This window comes from Balaenoptera ricei, chromosome 19 (genome assembly GCF_028023285.1).
Source record: "Balaenoptera ricei isolate mBalRic1 chromosome 19, mBalRic1.hap2, whole genome shotgun sequence".
Classification (NCBI taxonomy): Eukaryota; Metazoa; Chordata; class Mammalia; order Artiodactyla; family Balaenopteridae; genus Balaenoptera; species Balaenoptera ricei.
Window position 1 is genome coordinate 15,866,966 of NC_082657.1, and position 21,160 is coordinate 15,888,125.

Genomic DNA, 21,160 nt, shown 5'->3' on the forward strand with positions numbered 1-21,160 from the left:
CAGTTTTCCTAGCAACATCTGTTGAAAAGATTGTCTTTTCCCCATTAAATGGTCTTGGCACTTTTGTTAAAAATCAATTGACAATATACACAAAAGTTTGTTTCTGGGGTCGCTATTATATTCTGTTTGCTATTTGTCTGTCCAGTGCTGCACTGTTTTGATTACTGTAGCTTTGTAGTAAGTTTTGAAATCAAGATCAGCAAACCTTCTAACTTTGTTCTCTTTTTCAAGATTGCTTTGGCTGTTCAGGCCACTGAAATTTCATATGAATTTTAGGATACGTTTTTCTATTTCCACCAAAGCACCACTGGGATTTTGATAGGGATTGTATTTAATCTGTATATCACTTTGAGTGGTACTGTCATCTTAACAGTATCATCTTCTATTGATGAACATGAGATGTCTTTCCATTTGTTTATGTTTTCTTTAATTTCTTTCAGAACTATTATGTAGTTTTCACCATACAAACCTTTGATCTCTTTGGTTAATTTATTCCTAAATAGTTTATTCTTTTTGATGCAAAATTGTTGCAAGTGGAATGGATGCTATTGTAAATGGAATTGTTTTCATAATTTGCATGGGGAGGGGTTTTCTCATTGTTAGTGTATAGGAATGAAATTGATTTTTTGCATGTTGGTTTTGTATCCAGCAACTTTGCTGAATTCATTTATTAGCTCTAATATATTTTATGGAATCCTTAGGGTTTTCTACATAAAAGATTGTATCAGAGAATAGAGAAAATCTTACTTCTTCCTTTCCAATTTAAATGCATTTTCTTTTTCTTGCCTAATTGGTCTGGGTAGACCTTCCAATACTATGTTGAATAGAAATGGTGAATGCAGATTTCCTTCTCTTGTTGCTGATTTTAAGGGAAAAGTTTTCAGTCTTTCAACATTGTATCATGTTATCTATGGGTTTTTCATATATGGCTTTATCATGTTGAGGAGGTTTCTTCTATTATTAATTTGTTGAGTGTTTTTTTATCATGAGTGGGTGTTGACTTTTGTTAAATGCAGTGTATTACATTAATTGATGTGTGCTGAACTATCCTTGAACATGTTGAATCATCCAGGAATACATCCCACTTGGTCATGGTGTATAATCCTTTTCATATGTTGTTGATTTCATATGCTATAGATATATCCTTATGGTTACCATAGGTATTACATATAACATCCTAAATGTTATAACAATCTAATTTGAATTAATACCAACTTATTTACAGCCACATAACAAAATTCTTCTCCTATAGAGTTCTGTTCTCCCTTTGTTATTAATGTCAAAATGTTGCATCTGTATACAATGTGTGCCCAATAACATAGATTTGTAAATATTTTAATCTATTTGTCTTGTAAATTCTGTAGAAAATAAAACGCGGAGTTACAAACCAAAATTATGAAAATATTTGCCCATGTATTTTACTCTCCTGGAGTAGAGTTTCTTCTTATATTGTATATCTTCAACCTGAAGGACTCCCTTTAGCATTTATTGTAGGTCATCTGGCCTCTAAGGTTTTGGTGTGAAATTGAGTGACAGTCTTATGAGGATCTGTTGTATTAAATGAGTCACTTTTCTCTTGTTGCTTTCAAGTGTCTCTGTCTTTGGCTTTTGAAAATTTGACTATATTATTTCTCAGTCTGGGTCTCTTTGGGTTTATCCTAGCTGGGGATTGTTGAACTTCTTGTAGATTCATGTCTTTTTTTTTTTTAAATAAATTTATGTATTTATTTATGGCTGCATTGGGTCTTTGTTGCTGCGCTGGGCTTTCTCTAGTTGTGGCAAGTGGGGGCTACTCTTCATTGCGGTGCGCGGGCTTCTCATTGCAGTGGCTTCTCTTGTTGTGGAGCATGGGCTCTTGGCACGTGGGCTTCAGTAGTTGTGGCACACAGGCTCAGTAGTTGTGGCTTGCAGGCTCTAGAACACAGGCTCAGTAGTTGTGGCGCATGGGCTTAGTTGCTCTGAGCCATGTGGGATCTTCCCAGACCAGGGCTCGAACCCGTGTCCCCTTCATTGGCAGGTGGATTCTTAACCACTGTGCCACCAGGGAAGCCCCAGATTCATGTCTTTTATCAAATTTTTAAAGTCTGGGGCCATTATTCATTCAAATAACCTCTCTACCCCCTTCTCTAGCTCTTCTGTTTCTGGGACTCCATAATGCATATGTTGATCTGCTTGTTGGTGTCCAACAAGTCCCTTATGCACTTTTCTTCATTTGGGTTTCTATTTGCTTCTTAGACTCAATATAAAATAATATATTATTTAATATATTCAAGTTTGCTGATTTTTTTTTTTGTCTAATCATGTCCACTGTTGAACCAACCCCTCTAGTAAATTTTTCACATCAATTATTATATACTGTAGCTCCAGAATTTGTTTGGTTCCATTTTATAATTTCTGATTGTTGATATTCTCATTTTATTCATGTGATTTTCGTGGTTTCCTTTAGTTATTTGTCCATATTGTCACTTAGCTCTTTGACCATATTTGAGACAATTGTTTAAAAATCTTTGTCTAGTAAGTCCATGACTGGGCTTCCTCAAGGGCAGTTCCTGTCAATTAACTTTGCTCCTTTTAATGAGTCATGTTTCCTGTTTCTTCATGTGCTTTATGTTTTGTATTGTAAATTGGACACTATTAAAAAGTGTTAATTCTGGAAATCAGAGTTTCCCCCTCCCCCAGTTTCAATGTTTTTGATTGTTAAAGGCTGTGGTAATCTGATACTTTTTCTAATTATTTTTGCATAGACTGTTTCTTGCATGCATGATAACTTAAAAGTCATTTTCTGTTTTTTAAAAATATTTATTTATTTGGCTGTGCAGGGTCTTTGTTGTGGCATGTGGGATCTTTAGTTGTGGTATGTGGAATCTTTGTTTTTAGTTGCGGCATGCAGACTCTTAGTTGCAGCATGCGGGGTCCAGTTCCCTGACGCGGGATCAAACCCAGGCCCCCTGCATTGGTAGTTTAGAGTCTTAACCACTAGACCACCAGGCAAGTCCTTAAAAGCCTTTTTCTTTAGTTCATTTTGTGTATATCTGCTTTTAACTGTTTTGACAGAGATTTTCTTGAATGCCAGAAGCTGAAACAAACAACACACGAACACGCACACACAAGAGAACAGCCACCTTCCCTAGTCTTTGCAGGTTGGTTCTGTGCTGGGGCATTCCTTCACCATTTAGCTAGAATTGCTCTGAGCCTAGGGATCACCCCAAGGTGAAATCTTGTCTTCTCAAGATTAAGTAAGACTTCTTGGCATGCTTCTCGTGTGGACATATGTATATCTTTTTTTCTTTTCTTTTCTTTTTTTTTTTTTGGCTGCACTGTGTGGCATATGGGAACTTAGTTCCCTGACCAGGGAGCAAACCCACACCCCCTGCAGTGGAAGCAGAGTCTTAACCACTGGATTGCCAGGGAAGTCCCTGTGTGGACATGTGTATGTCTTAGTAAAGTCCCCCCTATATACATCTGCTTTTGAATGTCTTATTTTCCCAGAGTTTTACCCTAGTTTTTCCTCCAGGCCATAGTTTGTGTCCCCACCAATATCTCTTGCCCCAGGCATCCCACCTTGAAGGTTTTATGAGCAGTGCATGCTCATTTCCCCACCTGCATTCTGAGTAATGTAAAACAGCAGTGTACCTTGCATCAGTCCTTCATGTATCCTCAAGATAGGTTAGAACAGAGATACACAATAATTTGCAAACATGGTCTGCTCTGCTCCTTCAAGTTTGAGAAGGAGAAACTGGGTTGCCACCAGGTCACGACCAAGATCACTGTTGTGCTGGGGAGGGGTGGGGAAAGAGTAAACATGCCACAAAACTTTTGAAGATGGCTTTTCTTAATTGAGCATTTTCTTGTTTCAAAAAAGCTTTGACTGTTTTTCAGAGGTACTACAAAGTTGGTTCAGAAAGCTTCTGGGGTTTTTTTGTTGTTGTTGTTTTTCAGTTTCTGTGGGAAAACAATAGCTTGGAGCTTCCTAGTTCAACATTTTGGTGATGTCATTTGCAGGAACTGTATTTTCCACATATTTCCCATTCCAACAATTTTTATTTTAAAATGAAGAAATTGAGACTTAGGAAGTTTTACAAATTGCCAAAAATTACAGAGCTTGTTAATGGAGTTGGGATTATACTCTTCTAATGAGAAGTGGCTTTGTCTTATTTACCATATATCAGGAGCTCATAGTAAGCATCTGACAAGATGTTTACCTCATATTTAACTGGCTGGGGTAGAATTAAGCAGGAAGGGGACTGTCTTAGCTTGAGCTACTATAACAAAATACCATAGACTGGGTGGCTTAAACAACAGACATTTATTTCTCACAGTTCTAGAGGCTAAAAAGTCCCAATAGCAAAGTGCTGGCAGATTTGGTGAAGGTCCATTTCCTGGGTTGTAGACAGCTGCTGTCTCACTGTGTGCTTGGTGCATACACGAGGCATTCCTTATAAGGGCACTACTCCCATCATAAGTGTGCCACCCTCATGACCTAATCTAAAACTAATTAATCTCCCTAAGGCCCCATCTCCAAATACCATCACATTGTAGATTAGGGCTTCCACACATGAATTCTGGGCTGGGGTGGAGGGGAGATTTCCTTATTCACCAAACAAAATCTTTAATATAATGGTATTAAGCAGCGATGGGCTTCAAATTACTTTGTTCAGAATCCTCATGCTGAAGGACGTGAATCACAATTTGAACAAATGCAAAGGCATACTATGTTTTGGGACAGAAAGACAGTATCATAAATGTCATTTCTCCCAAAGTAAGTGTATAAATTTAATGTAATTCCAATTAGAATATCAAAGGGTTTTTGTAATTTGAGAAAACTATCTTAATTTATATAGAAAGAAAATTAACTTAGCCAATAAAACTGAAAAACAGCAGGGAGTGGGGGACTTGCTGTAATACTCAGTATCAAAATACAATAAGGCTAATGTTAAGTTATCAATTAATATGGTGTTAGTATAGGAATAGAAAAACAGATTAATGAAGCAAGAGAATATAGAAATAGGTCTTGGTATAAATCAAAATATAAGGCAGTTTAAGTTGAATGAAGAAAAGATCATATGGTTAAAGGATTACATAGCAAAGTTTTAGTTGAGTAGGAAAAGTGTGGTATCAGTAAAGGATTAAGAACAGGCCTTTCCCACTGATTCATCTCTGGAAAGATGACTTTAGATTTGCCTTTCTACCACACTTTCCTTGAAGAAAACACCACTGTAAATCTCTCATTTGTAGCCTGTATCTGGATGGGACGAACTGTTAATTGGCATGTAGACATTGACAGCCTATATAACTAAGGCATCACAAGTCTTGGGAAACCAAGGCAGTGGCTTCTCTGTGCTTAAATGATTATCATTGTTACAACTGAGTGTGCCCCATGTGATGGTGGCACACCGTGCAGATGCCCTGGTTGATTATTATAAACTGTGCTGGATGAGAATGTTAATGTTTCCCAGTGCTGAGGTGAACCACGCCCATTTTGATCTTTTCTCCTCTGTGCAGTGCTGAAGCAGTGGAAGCTGTGCTTGCTTGGGTAGTTGCAGGACTGTCTGATGAACATGCTGTGAAGACATTTTCTTGTCAGGACAAAGCTAATAATAAACCTAATGCTAGGTTAAAGCTTATTCTGCTCTCCCTCTCTCTTTTTTTGATTGCTGGTTCAAATCTGTGATTGCTTCTGGTGGACATGCAGGTGTCAGAGCTGTGTGACTTGCTGCTAAACTGGCTGCTGGATTATTTTAATAAATTGTGCTTGTATAACTGGCAACCCATCTGAAAGAAAAGAAAATGAACCCTCATACATGACATTAAAAATTCAATTCTAGATGGATTATTTATATATTGCAAAAAGGAAATAGACAACTTATAAGAAAACCTAAGAAGTAACATATACAATCTAGAGATTAAAATATCTCTATAACCAATCCATAAACTTCCTAATGTCTAATACGTGAAGTCTTCAAAACTGACAAAAAAATAAATAATCCTATAGGAAAATAGGCTAATAATATGAAATTTTACAAAGAAGCAAATCTAGGAAAAGGTGAGGTTTATACTCATCAGACAAACATGAATTTTAGTATAATACCACCTATTGCATGGCTGGAGGAAACCTGTCTTTTTAAAAATAACTGATTGCATCTATTAAAACTTTAAAATAGCACATATCCTTTAATCTAGCAGTCTCTTGCCTATAATCTATCCCCCAGAAATAAAAATAAAATGTAAGGGCCAATATAAAGGTGTTTACTATAGTGTTGTTTGTGATGCCAAATAACTAGCAACAAGTAGAATTAGTAGGGGGATGGCTGAATAAATTTATAGCACACAATATCACTGAATACTGTGCAGCAACTGCTTATCTTACTCTATTTGATCATTATAATCATTCTTGTTGCTGGGCCTTGGCACTGACCAACTATAGGCACGAAAAGGTAATCCTCTTTATTTGGTCTGGATTAGAGTTCCTAGTTGCTCTGGTAACTTCAAAGCTGCACCAGCACAAGTGGATAACACTTAAGGAATATGAGAGAATGCTTAATGAGAAATGGAAGAAAAGAGAGGATAATTTAGATTCACATAGATATACATGTATCTTATTTGGATACATTACCTCACAAAGTCAACCTATGGCATTTATAATCTTATCTCAAGACCAACCTTCAAATATGCTAATAAGCAGTGCAGTGCTATAGTTATAGTAGCATAGTATTATTCTGAGTTTAAAAGAAATTGATATATTTGAAAGCAGCCTAAGGTTTAAGTGTTACATACTCATTTTTATCACTATTCAAAAAGAGCACTAACTGCTTTCTATATGTCAAGTTATTGTGGAAAAGAATCAAAAATCCTCAAAAAGATTTGCTTTTAATAAAAGAATTCTGTTTAGGTCTGAGATCTCCCTTTTCAGTGCCATTTTCCTGAAGGAAACAAACAAACTAGAGGTGGGGGAAATTGACTGTGGCAGATTAGAGGAAAAAAATAGTCTGAGTTTAAAACTCAAGCTGAAATGCAAGAGTTGATGTTTTACTCAATGGCATACAAAAAAATGTAAGAGTGACATGTTTTCCTCATTTAAAAAATGTCAAATTTCTAATGCCAATACTGTATGTGGACTATTAAAATTCCTGATAAGTGTTTCTGAAAAACGAATTATCTCTAACAAGTCTGTGCATGTATTACTAAGTGATGTATTACTAAGTGATATGATCCTTAAATGTATGTGATTCAATCACCTGTTGCAAAATCATGCTATAATCTACTGTGGTCTCAGTAAAGACCACACAGAGATTAGTGATATGACATTTGAGAGTAAATTTAAATAACTAGATTTGTTACCATTCCAATTTTTAAAATTCATATTTTATAGTAAAGATATGATTGTAGAAATATCTTCTGTAAAATATCTGCATCTAACTGGGAATGTGAATCCACTATAACATGTACTCCATGTAGTTTCCCTACTCCTATCCCTATCTTTTTTAATTTTCAGAAGTTTAAAAGAAACAGCATAAACAACAGAATAAACTCATATATTATTACAATTCAGAATTAACATATTTTGTTTTATTTACTTGGAATCTTTATTTCTTTTTAATGAAATAGATATTTAGATACAAAACTGAAGTATCCTTTAACTACCATGTTTGGCCCCATTTCCCTTCTACTGCCTTTCTTTTTAGAGACAACCACTTTTGGGAACTGAGTGTGTATTCTTCCAATCCATTCTTCATAGCTTTACATAAAAATGTTCACCCATAACCAATGCTTTAATACTAGTGTTGGTTAGTGTTGATTTAATTTAAATTCATACAGGAATAATTATAATATATTCACTTCATTTGTTTTCACTCTACATGACTTCCATATCTTTCTTATTAATACATATAGATTTAATTTGTTATACTTAACTACTAGAGAATATTATACAGTGTGACTGCATCACATTTTATTCATCCATTTCAAAAGTGACAGACATTGGTTTCCAATTTTTTGCTAATATAACTCATGCTGCAATGAACATAAAGGTACAGGACTCCCTGGGTACATGTATCAGTTTCTTCGCTATATGTATGTATACTCAAGAGTGGGTATTCTGGAATCTGTTTTCGAAATTCTTTCCTACCCTCAGGTTTGAAAAAATTCTCCTATAAAATTCTTATATTACTAAGTTTTGCTCTTTGCATTCTAACCTTCATAACACTTTTGGATTTTTAAATAAATACTTTAATGTATAACAACAGCAAAGATCTAATATTTTTCCACATGAAGAGTCAATTAACCCTGAGACCATTTTTTGAATCATCCAGATTTTCCTACCAACTTGTGATTACCACCTCTATCAATTGCCAATTCCCCATACAGACATGCATATGTTTCTGGATATAATATTCTGTCACAATCTTTGTTTTCTATTACTGCATCAAGAGCAAATAATTTTGATGATTATACATGTAGCAAAACATGTAACAAAAAAATGACAATTTTGTCTCTTAATTTCACATCTTTATACCTCGCATATCTTTGTCTGAATGCATCAGGTAGGCCTTCCAGAACCATGTTGATTACTGTCCATGACTGGATCCTTAATGAGAATGCTCCTAAAAGTACAGCATGAACAATGTTTGTTGTGGGGTCTTGGGGGTGTAGGTTTTCATGATACTGTGATAGTTATTAAATTCTCAGTATATTACATTTTGAGCTGTTGCTGAAGGATTTTCCACATTCATGTGAATTTACTGTAAAATGAATTTTCTGATATACTGTTTAATATGAATTCTCTTGAAGGTGTTCCCAAATTCAAGGCATTCATAGTGTTTTAATGAGTATGAATTCTCTGGTGTCTAATATGATGTGACTTCTGGCTAAAAGCTTTCCCACATTCATTACACTGATAAGGTTTTTCTCCAGTGTGGATTCTCATATGCAGAGCAAGAGTTGAGAACTGAGAGAAGGCTTTCCCACATTCATTACAGCCATAGGGCTTCTCACCTGTATGGCTTCTCATATGCACAGTAAGAGATGAGCTTTGACAGAAGGCTTTCCCACATATTTTACATTCATAAGGCTTATCACCTGTGTGAATTCTCACATGTACAATGAGAGATGTGATTCGAGAGAAGGCTTTTCCACATTTATTACATTCATAGGGTTTCTCTCCTGTGTGAATATTGTGATGTTTAATGAGGTACTGCTTCTGCCTAAAGATTGTTCCACATTCATTACATTTATAGGGTTTCTCTCCAATATGAATTTTCTCATGCTCAGTGAGGTTTGATTTCCCACTGAAGGCTTTTCCACATTCCTTACATATATAAGGTTTCTCTCCTGTATGACTTCTCTGGTGTCTTATGAGGCTTGACTTCTGAATGAAAGCTTTCCCACACCCTTTACATTCATAAGGTTTCTCGCCAGTATGAATTCTTTGATGGATAATGAGGTTTTCCTTCTGGCTAAAGGCTTTTCCACACTCATTACATTTAAAGGGTTTCTTTCCACTATGGATATTCTGATGTTTAACAAGGTATTGCTTCTGGCTGAAAGCTCTTCCACATTGATTACATTCAAATGGTTTCTCTCCTGTATGAATTTTCTCATGCTCAGAGAGATATGATTTGCCATTGAAGGCTTTGCCACATTCCTTACATACATAGGGTTTGTTTCCAATATGATTTCTCTGGTGTTTAATAAGGCTTGGCATCTGAATAGAAGCTTTCCCACATTCATAAGTTTTCTCTCCAGTATGATGTTTTTGATGAGTAAGTAAGTTTCCCTTCTGGCTGAAGGCTTTTCCACATTTATTACATTTATATGGTTTCTTTCCTGTATGACTTCTCAAATGTAGAGTAAGGGATGAGACTCGAGAGAATTCTTTACCACATTCATTACATTCATGTGATTTCTCTCCAGTATGCATTTTCTTATGCTCTATGAGGTTTTGCTTCAGGCTAAATGTTTTTCCACATTCATTACATTCATAAGGTTTCTCTCCAGCATGAATTTGATCATGCTGAAGGAGATCTGATTCAGGCTGAAGGCTTTCCAACATTCTTATCATGCACAGATACCTTCTCCAACAAGAATTCCTTAGTATCTCTTGACATGTGACATGGATGAAAGCTTTTCCACATTCAGTAAATTCATATGGTTTCTCTCCAATAGTAATTTTCAGCTATCTATCAAAGTTGAATATATGATGAAAGACTTTTCACATTGGTTATCCTGTGATTAGCTGATTACAAATTGGGATGAAATATAGCATCCTCATTATATTCTTAATGGTTCTTTTTTAGACAGCTTCTCTCATATTTAAGTGTAAATTAAATGTTCCAAACTCGTTTAAACTGAGTCCCATACACAGAGGAGTAGTCTTAAAGAATCAATGTCTGTGCTCAGAGGAAATACTTTTCTGCTACCTAGGTTTTCTGAGTTTTTCTTTAGCTGTGTTTTCACGGAGAAGGATGAGACTTAACCCACAAGTCTTTCCTGTTGTGTCTTTATTTACTTATAAATTTCCCAGGCCTTTTCTAAAAAGGAGTACAAAAAAATCATCATTGAAAAGAGTTAATCACTGTAAAATATTTAATGCCTGGCATGTAGTAAACATTCAATAAAGTAGCAATCATCATCATCAATATCACACTTGTAAATTTTCCCACTATTTTTAATAAAATTTCAAAAATATGCAATTTAAAAATAGACTCTTTATTTCAAACCTAACCTACCAGTATAAAGGAAAGCTCAAATACAAATAACATCCATGGGTGCATGTAGCTTAAACTGCTTTTAAATGAAACAATGTATACTTTATAAATCAGTAAAGTAAGGGAAAACATAAAAAACAGGTGACAAACAGGATGAAAGACAAACACGTAACATTTGGAAAGCCTAGGATGAAGGGATAAAAAATAAAATGAATAGGAGTATTAATAAGGGATATGTGGTTAAATAAGATATTTATTTCTACATTTTCCTGAAACTCCATTAAAATGACAATAGGGGATGAAGGGCATTACTCATAAAATCTAAAAGGTTGAGGAGACAACAGTGGATGAAAGTATTAGGAAATTTTGAAAGGAAAGCAAATAAAGGACTGTAAATTAACAGCAGAACTGAGTGACTTAAATAAAATGCTAGCAGATGAGGATGCCACTTAGAAGCAAGGCAATCTGTGACACAGCTGTCAACAGAAAGGCACTATAACTGGAGACACTGCATAAGAGTGGAAGGTGGGGCTTATAAAATGAAAGGAGCAGCTGATACACCCAATTCTCCTAACTGGAAAGAAATAGGAATTATCCAAAGTACAACTGAGAAACTCCAAATTTAGTGATGACAGGGAAAGTAGATGAGAGTACCATAATGAAAGAAGGGGAGGAGTATAAGTTTATATATAGTATAGGCTCCCAACTTCTTTCTTCTGCTAGACTCCAAGAATGCTGGTAGTTGTCAGATAATGGAAGGGTTCTTGTTTGAAAAAATGAGAAGATCATGAGAACACCTACAGATACTGACATTTGGAGTCATATAAAAGACTTAAATATCTGACTGAATGCTGCACAGTGAAGCCCACCATTTCACAAGACCCACCCATGGACACAGAGATTAAAATAATCTTTCTGGTACCTCAATGTATTAATGTAGAGTTAAAGATCACAAAAATTGGACAAAAGCCATAATGTAAAAGATCAAACAAACAGGAAAAAACAAGGCAAGGAACAAAAGAGCACATACATACAATATATAATTAGTATCACAGAAAGCTAAGAGATTATATAGCAGTGAAATATTAATAGGTTCTATAAATAAGTGCTTTTGGAAATAAACAATATGATGCTGACCTTAAAAATTCAATAGGTTGGGAAAAAAATTCCAGAATATCTCCCAGAATAAAAAAATTAAAAAAAAAAAGAAGGAAGGAAGGGAGAAAGGAATAAAGAAGGAGAGTAGGGCTTCCCTGGTGGCGCAGTGGTTGAGAATCTGCCTGCCAATGCAGGGGACATGGGTTCGAGCCCTGGTCTGGGAAGATCCCACATGCCGCGGAGCAACTAGGCCCGTGAGCCACAACTACTGAGCCTGCGCATCTGGAGCCTGTGCTCCGCAACAAGAGAGGCCGCAATAGTGAGAGGCCCATGCACCGTGATGAAGAGTGGCCCCCGCTTGCCGCAACTGGAGAAAGCCCTCGCACAGAAACGAAGACTCAACACAGCCATAAATAAATAAATAAATAAATATTTTTTTAAAAAAAAACAAAAAAAGGAGAGTAATGACTGGGAAATTAGTAGTCTAGTGGAGGAATCCAGGAGGTTCAAGAGAAAATATGAAGCATCAGAGAAAGGAGTTTCAGAGAAAATATGAAGACAAATGAATGCAGGAAATTTTCTGAACCCCATCTTTCATATTAGCATGTTGATAATGATTAAATTGATTACATTTAAAATAGGTAAAATAGCTGTATAAAATATGGGAATAAACACCAACAGACACAGTCAAATGAGTTGAAAGTGGCTGTCTATGTGGAACAAAAACTATGGGTGAGGAAGAATGGAGCAAGCATAGCTATAATCCTATTTGACTTTTAAAAGCCCCTATTTGTTATACTTACAGAGATCTCGAAGACTTGGGCCTTTTAACTTGACTGAGTCTATAATTGTATAATAACTATAGACAGTGCTCTTTTTATCTACTTACAACTGAGTTTCACATGGGCTAAACAGCAAAGTACACATATATTTAATGGGAAAGAAAAAAAGAAAATATGACAGAAAATAGCCATTTTTGCTTCCAAATCTGATTTTGATTTCTATTTTGATTACTGATACTATCATTTCTTGATACAGAAACTGTCATTGCCATCAAATTCAATTTTCATTTGTTTTTCTCCTTTCATTATGCCTGATATACTGGCACCCAAGCTCTTTTTTTTTTGTCAAGAGCCCTTTCCTTGGCCTCTCTTTAAATCCTTTCTTTTATAACTGTTTTCCATCCACTCACTGCAAACCTTGGACATTATCCTGATCTATCTGTCTTAAAATTATAACCTCATTTTCTTATAAATCATTTCAAGAACTGATTAGTAATATGCTACCACTCATATCAGCGCTATAATTTCCATAACTAGAAAAAAATACCTCAACCCTCACTGCATACCATAAGCAAAAATTCACTCAAAATCAATTATAGACCTCAGCATAAGAACTAAACTTATTAAAACTATTAATAAAAAAACTATTAATATAAAAGAAAAAATGGTAGACTTCATCAAAATTAAAAATTAATTAACGCCCTTCAAAAAACACAGTTAAGGACTTCCCTGGTGGCACAGTGGTTAAGAATCCACCTGCCAATGCAGGGGACACGGGTTCAAGCCCTAGTCCGGGAAGCTCCCACATGCCGCGGAGCAACTAAGCCTGTGTGCCGCAACTACTGAGCCTGCGTGCCACAACTACTGAAGTCTGCACACCTAGAGCCCATGCTCTGCAACAAGAGAAGCTACTGCACTGAGAAGCCCGTAAATTGTGACGAAGAGTAGCACCCGCTCAACGCAACTAGAGAAAGCCCACACACAGCAAGGAAGACCCAATGCAGCCAAAAAAATTTAATTAATTAATTAATTAAAGAAAAGAAAAGAAAACACAGTTAAGAAAACAAAAAGGAAAGCCATAGACTGGGAGAAACTAATAAAGGGCTTGTATCCAGAATATATACAACTCTTGAAACACAATAATAAAAAGATAAACAATTTAGTTTTTAAAATGGGAGAAAGACTAGACATTTCACAAAATAAAACATCTTATTTGTGCTCAAGAATGCAGACAAGAAGGATAAAAACTGGCCTTTCTGCCAATGAGCTTCAATGTATGTCTTAGACATCAAAGCGAAAAATACAAATCTAACAGTGTATACACTTAAGATCCAAGTTGCTCTGGAAGCTACAATATAAGATGGAGATACAGAGATTAGCGAGATTGGGCTAGAAGTGAGAGACAGTTTAATAAAAATGAAGGTCAAGGTTGAACAGTGGATAGGATTTTGATAGATGGGTCACTGCACAATCAACGGCAAAGATGCAAAGAATTTCATACGTATGAAGGGAGAGGTGAGAACGGTGCAACCATTACTACTTAAAGCTAGAATAATAATCACAATCACTAACTGTGCAGTGAAGGGAAGAGGGAGACTGAAAATATGTATTGTAAAATGTATAAAATATACTGGTAACAGATAGTAAATAGATATTGTCTCAAATCAGGGATGAAGACTAAGAAAATTATGAATATAAAGGCAACCATAAGAAAAAAATATAAACTTTCCAAATTTTCGGGAAAAAAAGACATATATTCAAAACAAAGAAAGATCCTACGCAAAAGATACAAAAGATAAAAGATGAGGCAGAATTTAAAACAGTTGGGAATTCCCTGGAGGTCCAGTGGTTAGGACTCCATGCTTTCACTGCCAAGGGCATGGGTTCAATCCCTGGTCAAGGAACTAAGATCCCACAAGCTGCGCTGCATGGCCCAAAAATAAAATAAAATAAAATAAAAACAGTATATAAAGTAAAATCAGAGAATCAATACCAACCATATTGTTCCTGTCAATAAGTGCAACTAGAATAAAAATAACTATTAAAAGAGCTATGATAGGATCATACAGAAAATTCTCAGGCCTCAAACCAGACCTCCAGAATCAAAAAACCTGTGTGGAGGGCCCAGCAATCTGTATTTTACAAGCCCTTCAGGTGACTTTGATTCATGCTAAAGTTTAACAACTGATATGGCAAAACCCTCCTAAACTATATATATACAAGATATGCATCTAAAACAATATATAAGAAATGCTAAAGTAAAGACTAAAGATAAAATAAAGAAGATAATCATGAATATATAAAATACAGATATCCAAGATACAAAAACACATTAGCAACTGAGAAGACTACCTCTCTCAACCTCAGAGATCAAATCCATGAAATATGCAAACATATAAAAAATGGGAACATGAAATAAAAACATGCACTTATTTATAATATAGAGCTAACTAGTTTATTTTGTATCTTGAAAATAGTGAACCATCTTTTAAAATGCTCAGAGAACATTCTCAAAATCAGTCCACATGGTAGGCCTATAAAATCTCAAATATTCCACAAAGTAGAAAAGGACAGATAAAAAATAAAATACTCTGACTAAAAAAAAAAGTCATAAATTAGAAAAATGAAAATCTTTCACTTGTAAATTCCAAAATCTACTGGCTTGAACAAACTCTTTGGTCAAAGAGGAAATTAAAATAAATTGTGTAATGTTCAGAATATTATTCAGAACACAATGTATATGAGAACCCAGAACCCATAGAACACATTTGAAAATAATGCTTGGAGAAGTTTTAGCATAAATGTTTACATTATTTTTAAAAGAAATAATCATAATAAACATTCCAACTAAGGAATTACAATAAGGAGAAGAAAATAAAAGAAAAACAGAAAAATTAGTAAAGATAAGAAAAGTAATTATTACAAACAAAAATAGAAGTAATAATAGATTCATGAGTTGATTCTTAGGGAAAAACTAAAAGGGAATAAAAGCAAAATTACAAAAATAAAAAATGATTATTTGGAAATAAGGATTGTAGAGATTATTTTGCTCAACCCTATGCAAATAAATTTGAAAACCTAGCAAATACAACCTCTGAAAACTGAGACCAGAAAAGACAGAAAATCTAAACAGAAAAATAAACATAGGAAAAAAAGAGATAATCATTCAGACATTTTATCACCCCAAAGTCCCAGGTATACATGGTTTAAGATGTGAATTTTACTAAACTTTTAACAAAGTACAGTAATACTATATATTTAAAATTTTCCAATTTTTAAATTCATTAAATTTGCAAAAGCATGATGCTCAACAGATCAGGACTAAGTTCTGTATTACTAATAAGCCAAAAGAAAACACAGAAATTACATCTCCTTGGTAATTAAAGCCCCTTGTATTTTTACAGGGATTATATCAACATCCTTCACACATACTTATCAAAACTGAATTTTTTTAAATACATCTTTAATGGAGTATAATTGCTTCACAATGCTGTGTTAGTTTCTGTTGCACAACAAAGTGAATCAGCCATATGCATACATATATCCCCCAATCCCCTCCCTCGTAAGCCTCCCTCCCACCCTCCCCAAACTGAATTTTTTATACTGTGAAATGACAGTCCTGAACTGAACTAGGCAACATTGTCTGAATACCAGGCAAAATGGTCCTTTCAACAGCATTTATCTTGTGGTTTAAAAAGTATTTTCAAAGTATAAATCAAAATACTCTAATGCTAAGCAAACTAACTGTGCTATAATGCCTGAGTTGAGTAGTTGCAACAGAGATCCTATGGCTTACAAAGCCTAAAAAACTTACTACCTGGCCCTTTACAAAATAATTTATTGACCCCCCCCCCAACCCAGAGTGGTGGTTCCTCTCTCCTCTACCAGGCTGGAACCAGGATGCATTGTTGATCCAGCTTCAACCACAACTAAATGTTAAAGAGACACCTGAAAGAAATCTGGATCTTAAAGTACCACAAAGACCAAAGCTACCACGCAAATTTTGACTACTCACCACATAACTGATATGTGACCAAGAAATGAATTCCTACATTCCTTAAACCAGCACATTTTGCGGTTTATTATAGTCACTTAGCTTTACCATGATTGATAACACTTTTTAGTCCTGTTTCATTGCTTTACATATCATGTATCTGCAGATGCCAACTCAACTCAGGCACTGTAGCCTGAAAGTAGTCTCAGACCATAAGAAAATGAATGAACTTTTTACAAAAACACATAGTAGGGTATAGTTGCCAACCTCTGCTCTTAACAGGTCACCATTTAAACAGAATACATTGAGTTTGCTTCACATTTGAGCATTTTGATATATGTTACAACTCTTCTCAACATAGCAATCACAGTAATCTTGTCACAGGCAAATCATGTCACTGCTCTGCCTAAAAGTCTCCTTGTATACTCATAAAACATTTAGAAGCATACAATGTTAATAATTGCTGCTTCCAGGGAGCAGAAATGGAGAACTGAGAGCCAGGAATAAGGAGACATATCTAGTCTTTTAATTTCTATCAAGTATATGTATTAGAGTTTAAAAATAATAGTTCTATTTCTCTTTAAAAGTAACAGGGAGTTGAACTAGTAGGAAGCCAGCACTCATTTCCAAGCCTGCATTATTGTTAAAAGGCAGGAGTTGGAGAAGAGTTATACTATGACATCTGGAGGTAAGAAGACAATAAGAAATAAGGATAAGGGGGTAAAATTCAACTCTGAGGTATATAACGATAGAAGGAGGGAGAAATGATAGTTAAATTTTAAAGAAAAGAATCTACGTGCTAGTTTTTGAAAGATTACAGATCTATAATCCTTGGCAAGAAGGACTGAATGAAGGAAAGGAGTCTAGGCATATAGGGAGAAGTAAAAAATGGAGAATGTTAGAGAGAGAAGGACGAAATTTAGGCTGTAGAAGTCCTAAAATTGAGACTGCAAATGAGGTAGAGAGGCTGGCATCCAGAATAGAGGTTAGAGAGGCACTCAGTCCTCCAGAATCTGAGAAAAGAAGAGCACCAATCCAGGAAGAACAGGTGGAAATGTTACCTAGGTATCTAAAGAATTCCTAGCAATTTTCACTCCAAAGGATGGGGGCTGATAAGAAAACCTCCTCAAAAAAAGTTTCAGATGTTGTAAACTCACTGAATAACTGTAATGAGCCTTTATTCCATTCATACCTGCTGGGTTCTTCCTAACTCACCTGGAGAACACCTCCTTTACATTTCTTCCTCAATCATCCATTGCTCTTCTTGTTTGAACTGGTGACTTTAAAATTCGAAATACTAACATAGGATTTGGATGTTACTGCTGAAGGTCAAAGCAGCATCCCAGAATTCAAGCTGAGCCCTTAGACCCTCAAAGGAGTTGAAGGATAAGGAAAGTGCACCTCCTGGAGATGCACAAGGAAGCTGGCTTGTGAAAAAGAACAAAGTAACGCTGAACCTTTGGCTTAGAAACTGGAGCACATACATACATGTGAGCACATGGAAAAAAGAGTATTTGTAATTTGCATCTCAGGTCAAACTCATTATACCATTTAAAGGCTCCATACATTTCAAAAAATGAGAAACAGAAGGTATCGTATTTTCAGAATTTAGGTTACACAGAGAAACTACAAGACTGAGTTGCTAGAGTTCTCTAGAATCACAACCTGTACGGGTACCTTTGAGCAGGTGTCACTTGTAGCCTTGCTCCTGACTGAACAGTCACAGTCACAGTTTTGAGTATCATAACAACACTTTTCTCATAAGTGTGAAGTCGTCAACCTTGAGTGATATGGATAAAATACAAAGGGAGTGACTCTGAAATAATTCATGAATCAGAGTTCTTAAAATTTTTAGAAGCCTAATATTTTACCTAGGTTATGTTACTCTAGGAGACATTAAATATTTTAAGCGTCCTATAATTATATGGTCATTCAATTCATTGGTTCAGCAAACATATATACATTTCTCACTTATTATGTGTATTGAAAAGACCATGGTCTCCAATTTGTAATGGGGTATGACAGATAAAAGGATCATACTTCCTCACAAGCTTGATCCAATGTAGTATGCTTAGAATCTGCCCGGACAGTGCTATGAACTGATGAAAACAGGTAATACAGAAGGGGGAAAGGATGGAGGCAAACTGCAGGAGGAAAGACATAAGTATAACATTCTGGACATAAAGAGTTTGAAGTTCCTATGCAACCTCCAGATGGTGCTGTCTATTAGGCAGTTGGATATGTGCATGAGGAGCTCAGGACAAGCCTCAAATAGGAATGATCATTTGTTAGTCCTGTGTCAGCTGAAGCCACAGCAGTGGAATTTTTTTGCTCATAGAGTTCTTAGAGGTGAAAAAAAATGATCAAAGTCAGAAACTTAAGAACACTAATATTTAAGGGAAAAACAAAACATAAGTCACTAATGGAGGGTTTTTCTTTTTCTTTTTTTTTGGAGGAGGGGAGTTGTTCCTTGGTTTTGACCAGAATTATAAAAATGAGAGAAGTATTATGGAAATCAAGGAAACGTTAAAGAATGAGGCAGTGATAAACTCCTGAAAAGGAATGGAGTGAACACAGAAATCTAATTCCTCCATCCCAATTAAAAATGGAAGTGTACAAAACACGCAAGCAAAAATGTGATTCTTATCCGTGCCCTAGCTGCTGCATCCCCTCACAGCTATTTTTATTTTCTGTGTAACTACAAATACACATTCCTATCCCCACTTACTAAAAAAAGTAGTGTATTACACCAAACATACACTTTACTTTCTTCATATAACAAACTACATTGCAGACTTTCAAAATCTATCTAACATATAGTATATATTTCCATTTGCTCAAGTCTTCTTTTGGGTCTTTCATTAACATTTAAAAATAATCTTCATAAAGGTTTTATACATTTACTGTTTATCCCTAGGTGTTTTATCTGATTTGTTGCTATTGTAAATAAAGTAGTCTTCTTTATAACTATTACTGATTATTTTCGGTATGTATCAAAGCTATTATTTCCATACATGAATTTTTGTACTGTGGTACTTTTCTTTTTCGTTTTATTGAAAAATATGTTAAGTGTGATAAAATACTGGGAAAAATTCTCTTTGTAGATAAAAGAAAAATTTGTTTCGCTACATTTATAAAGGCCATTTCGTTTGGGGAAAACCTGGCCAAATTAGGAGTCAGACTGCCATGCTCACTGACAAACCAGGGAGTCTTAAATCCGTTACTTGATTTCTGCACCAAAGACAGGACAACTTGCTTCCCAATTCCGTCCGTGCTGTCTGCACTTGTGGAAACTACCTCTTAAAGCTATTCCTTAGTCCAGGACTTCTCAAAGCAGCCTTACCAAAATTCCTTCAAAGAATTAAGAAAATTCAATACCTACAGAGAGTCTAGACAACAAATAACAAGTTTCCCGGAAATCTTTCCAATTTAAAAAAAAAAAAAAAAAGGAATGCTGATTTTGTTTTCTACTCCACAATGAGTCTGCTTTTAGCCTTTTCCCTTTCTCATCTTTCACAGAAACGGATGCTCCAGAGAGATGCATCCTTATCATTATTTTAGAAACTAGAAAAGCGAGGTTTACATGGTACTACCCCACTAAGTTCACAATGCCACCCAAACTCACAAACCTGGAACCATACAGGTTGCAACTCTACAACCCTCTCACACTCCCTCACAACCTTTGTCACCCACCGGAGAACCCGCCCGTTTCCTTCTGTACCCCTGCCCCCATCCACAGAAGCTTTGAACACTGCACTTCACAGGAGGCGATTCCTCCCCTTCAGTTTCCCCAGCCCGGTAGTAGGCTCCACAAAACCTCCCTTACAGCCTACCCGACCGGATTCTAAAACCAGAAACCCAGGTCCCGCAACAAGATCTGCGTTTCGTTGAGCCAAAACCAAACTCACCAGCAGACAAAGACGACGATGGCGAGCCGGAAAGCCTGCGCCTGCGCCTGCGCCTGCGCACTCCAGGCTGGCGAGCATTCCCAGAGGTCTCCTGGGCTCCGCCAAGCCTGGGCTCAGTACCGGGCAGAATCAGTCGATATTGGCCGGTTGTCCACGTTTTTTTGACTGTGGACTACATTTCCCAGCAGTTTCAGTGGTTCGAGTCGGCTTTTCGAGTCAGCTTTCGCGCTTTCTCAACTCCACCATAGCTTGTGGGACTGTCTTCCTGGTTGGGGGAGTAGTGTACGTAGGCTGAGCCTCAGGACTTAGGTAACACTCTATCTGTGCTAACTCTACCTCTGGAAGAGGGCAGTGGTGTGCCTTGGGTTATAAGAAGCCCAGTTCAAGCACGCCAGGGAGACTCCAACTAGGAGCCACGGTGCAAGGCTACGCCAGGAGCGCCAGAAGACTCCAGGGCGCGGTTCGAGGCTGGGGTGGAGTAGGAGTGAGGCAGGGAGTGATTGTGGGGCTCTCTTTGGCAGGGCTCAAGCCCAGCGCCATCTTGTCCCTCGCGAGTGCGGCTCTGAACTACATTTCCCAGAGGTCGCCGCGTTCTCCGGCCGGAGGCTATGAGCAGAGCTGTACGGGAGCCGGGTGTTAGTCTCTGAGCTGTTGGCGGCTGACGCCGCGCACGGG

The 21,160-nt window shown here is 36.4% G+C and overlaps 1 protein-coding gene across 1 annotated transcript in view; it reads right to left on the reverse strand.

The window, feature by feature from the left end:
- Window positions 1-20,640, reverse strand: part of LOC132354003 (paternally-expressed gene 3 protein-like) — a 125,588-nt gene extending 104,948 nt beyond the window's left edge. The window contains exons 1-2 of the mRNA XM_059905517.1: window positions 20,486-20,640; window positions 8,822-10,526 (exon numbers count right to left, since the gene is read on the reverse strand). Coding sequence (XP_059761500.1) covers window positions 8,822-10,057 — 1,236 coding nt within the window. The 5' untranslated portion in view covers window positions 10,058-10,526; window positions 20,486-20,640. The remainder of the gene's footprint in view (window positions 1-8,821; window positions 10,527-20,485) is intronic.
- Window positions 20,641-21,160: the final 520 nt, after the last annotated feature.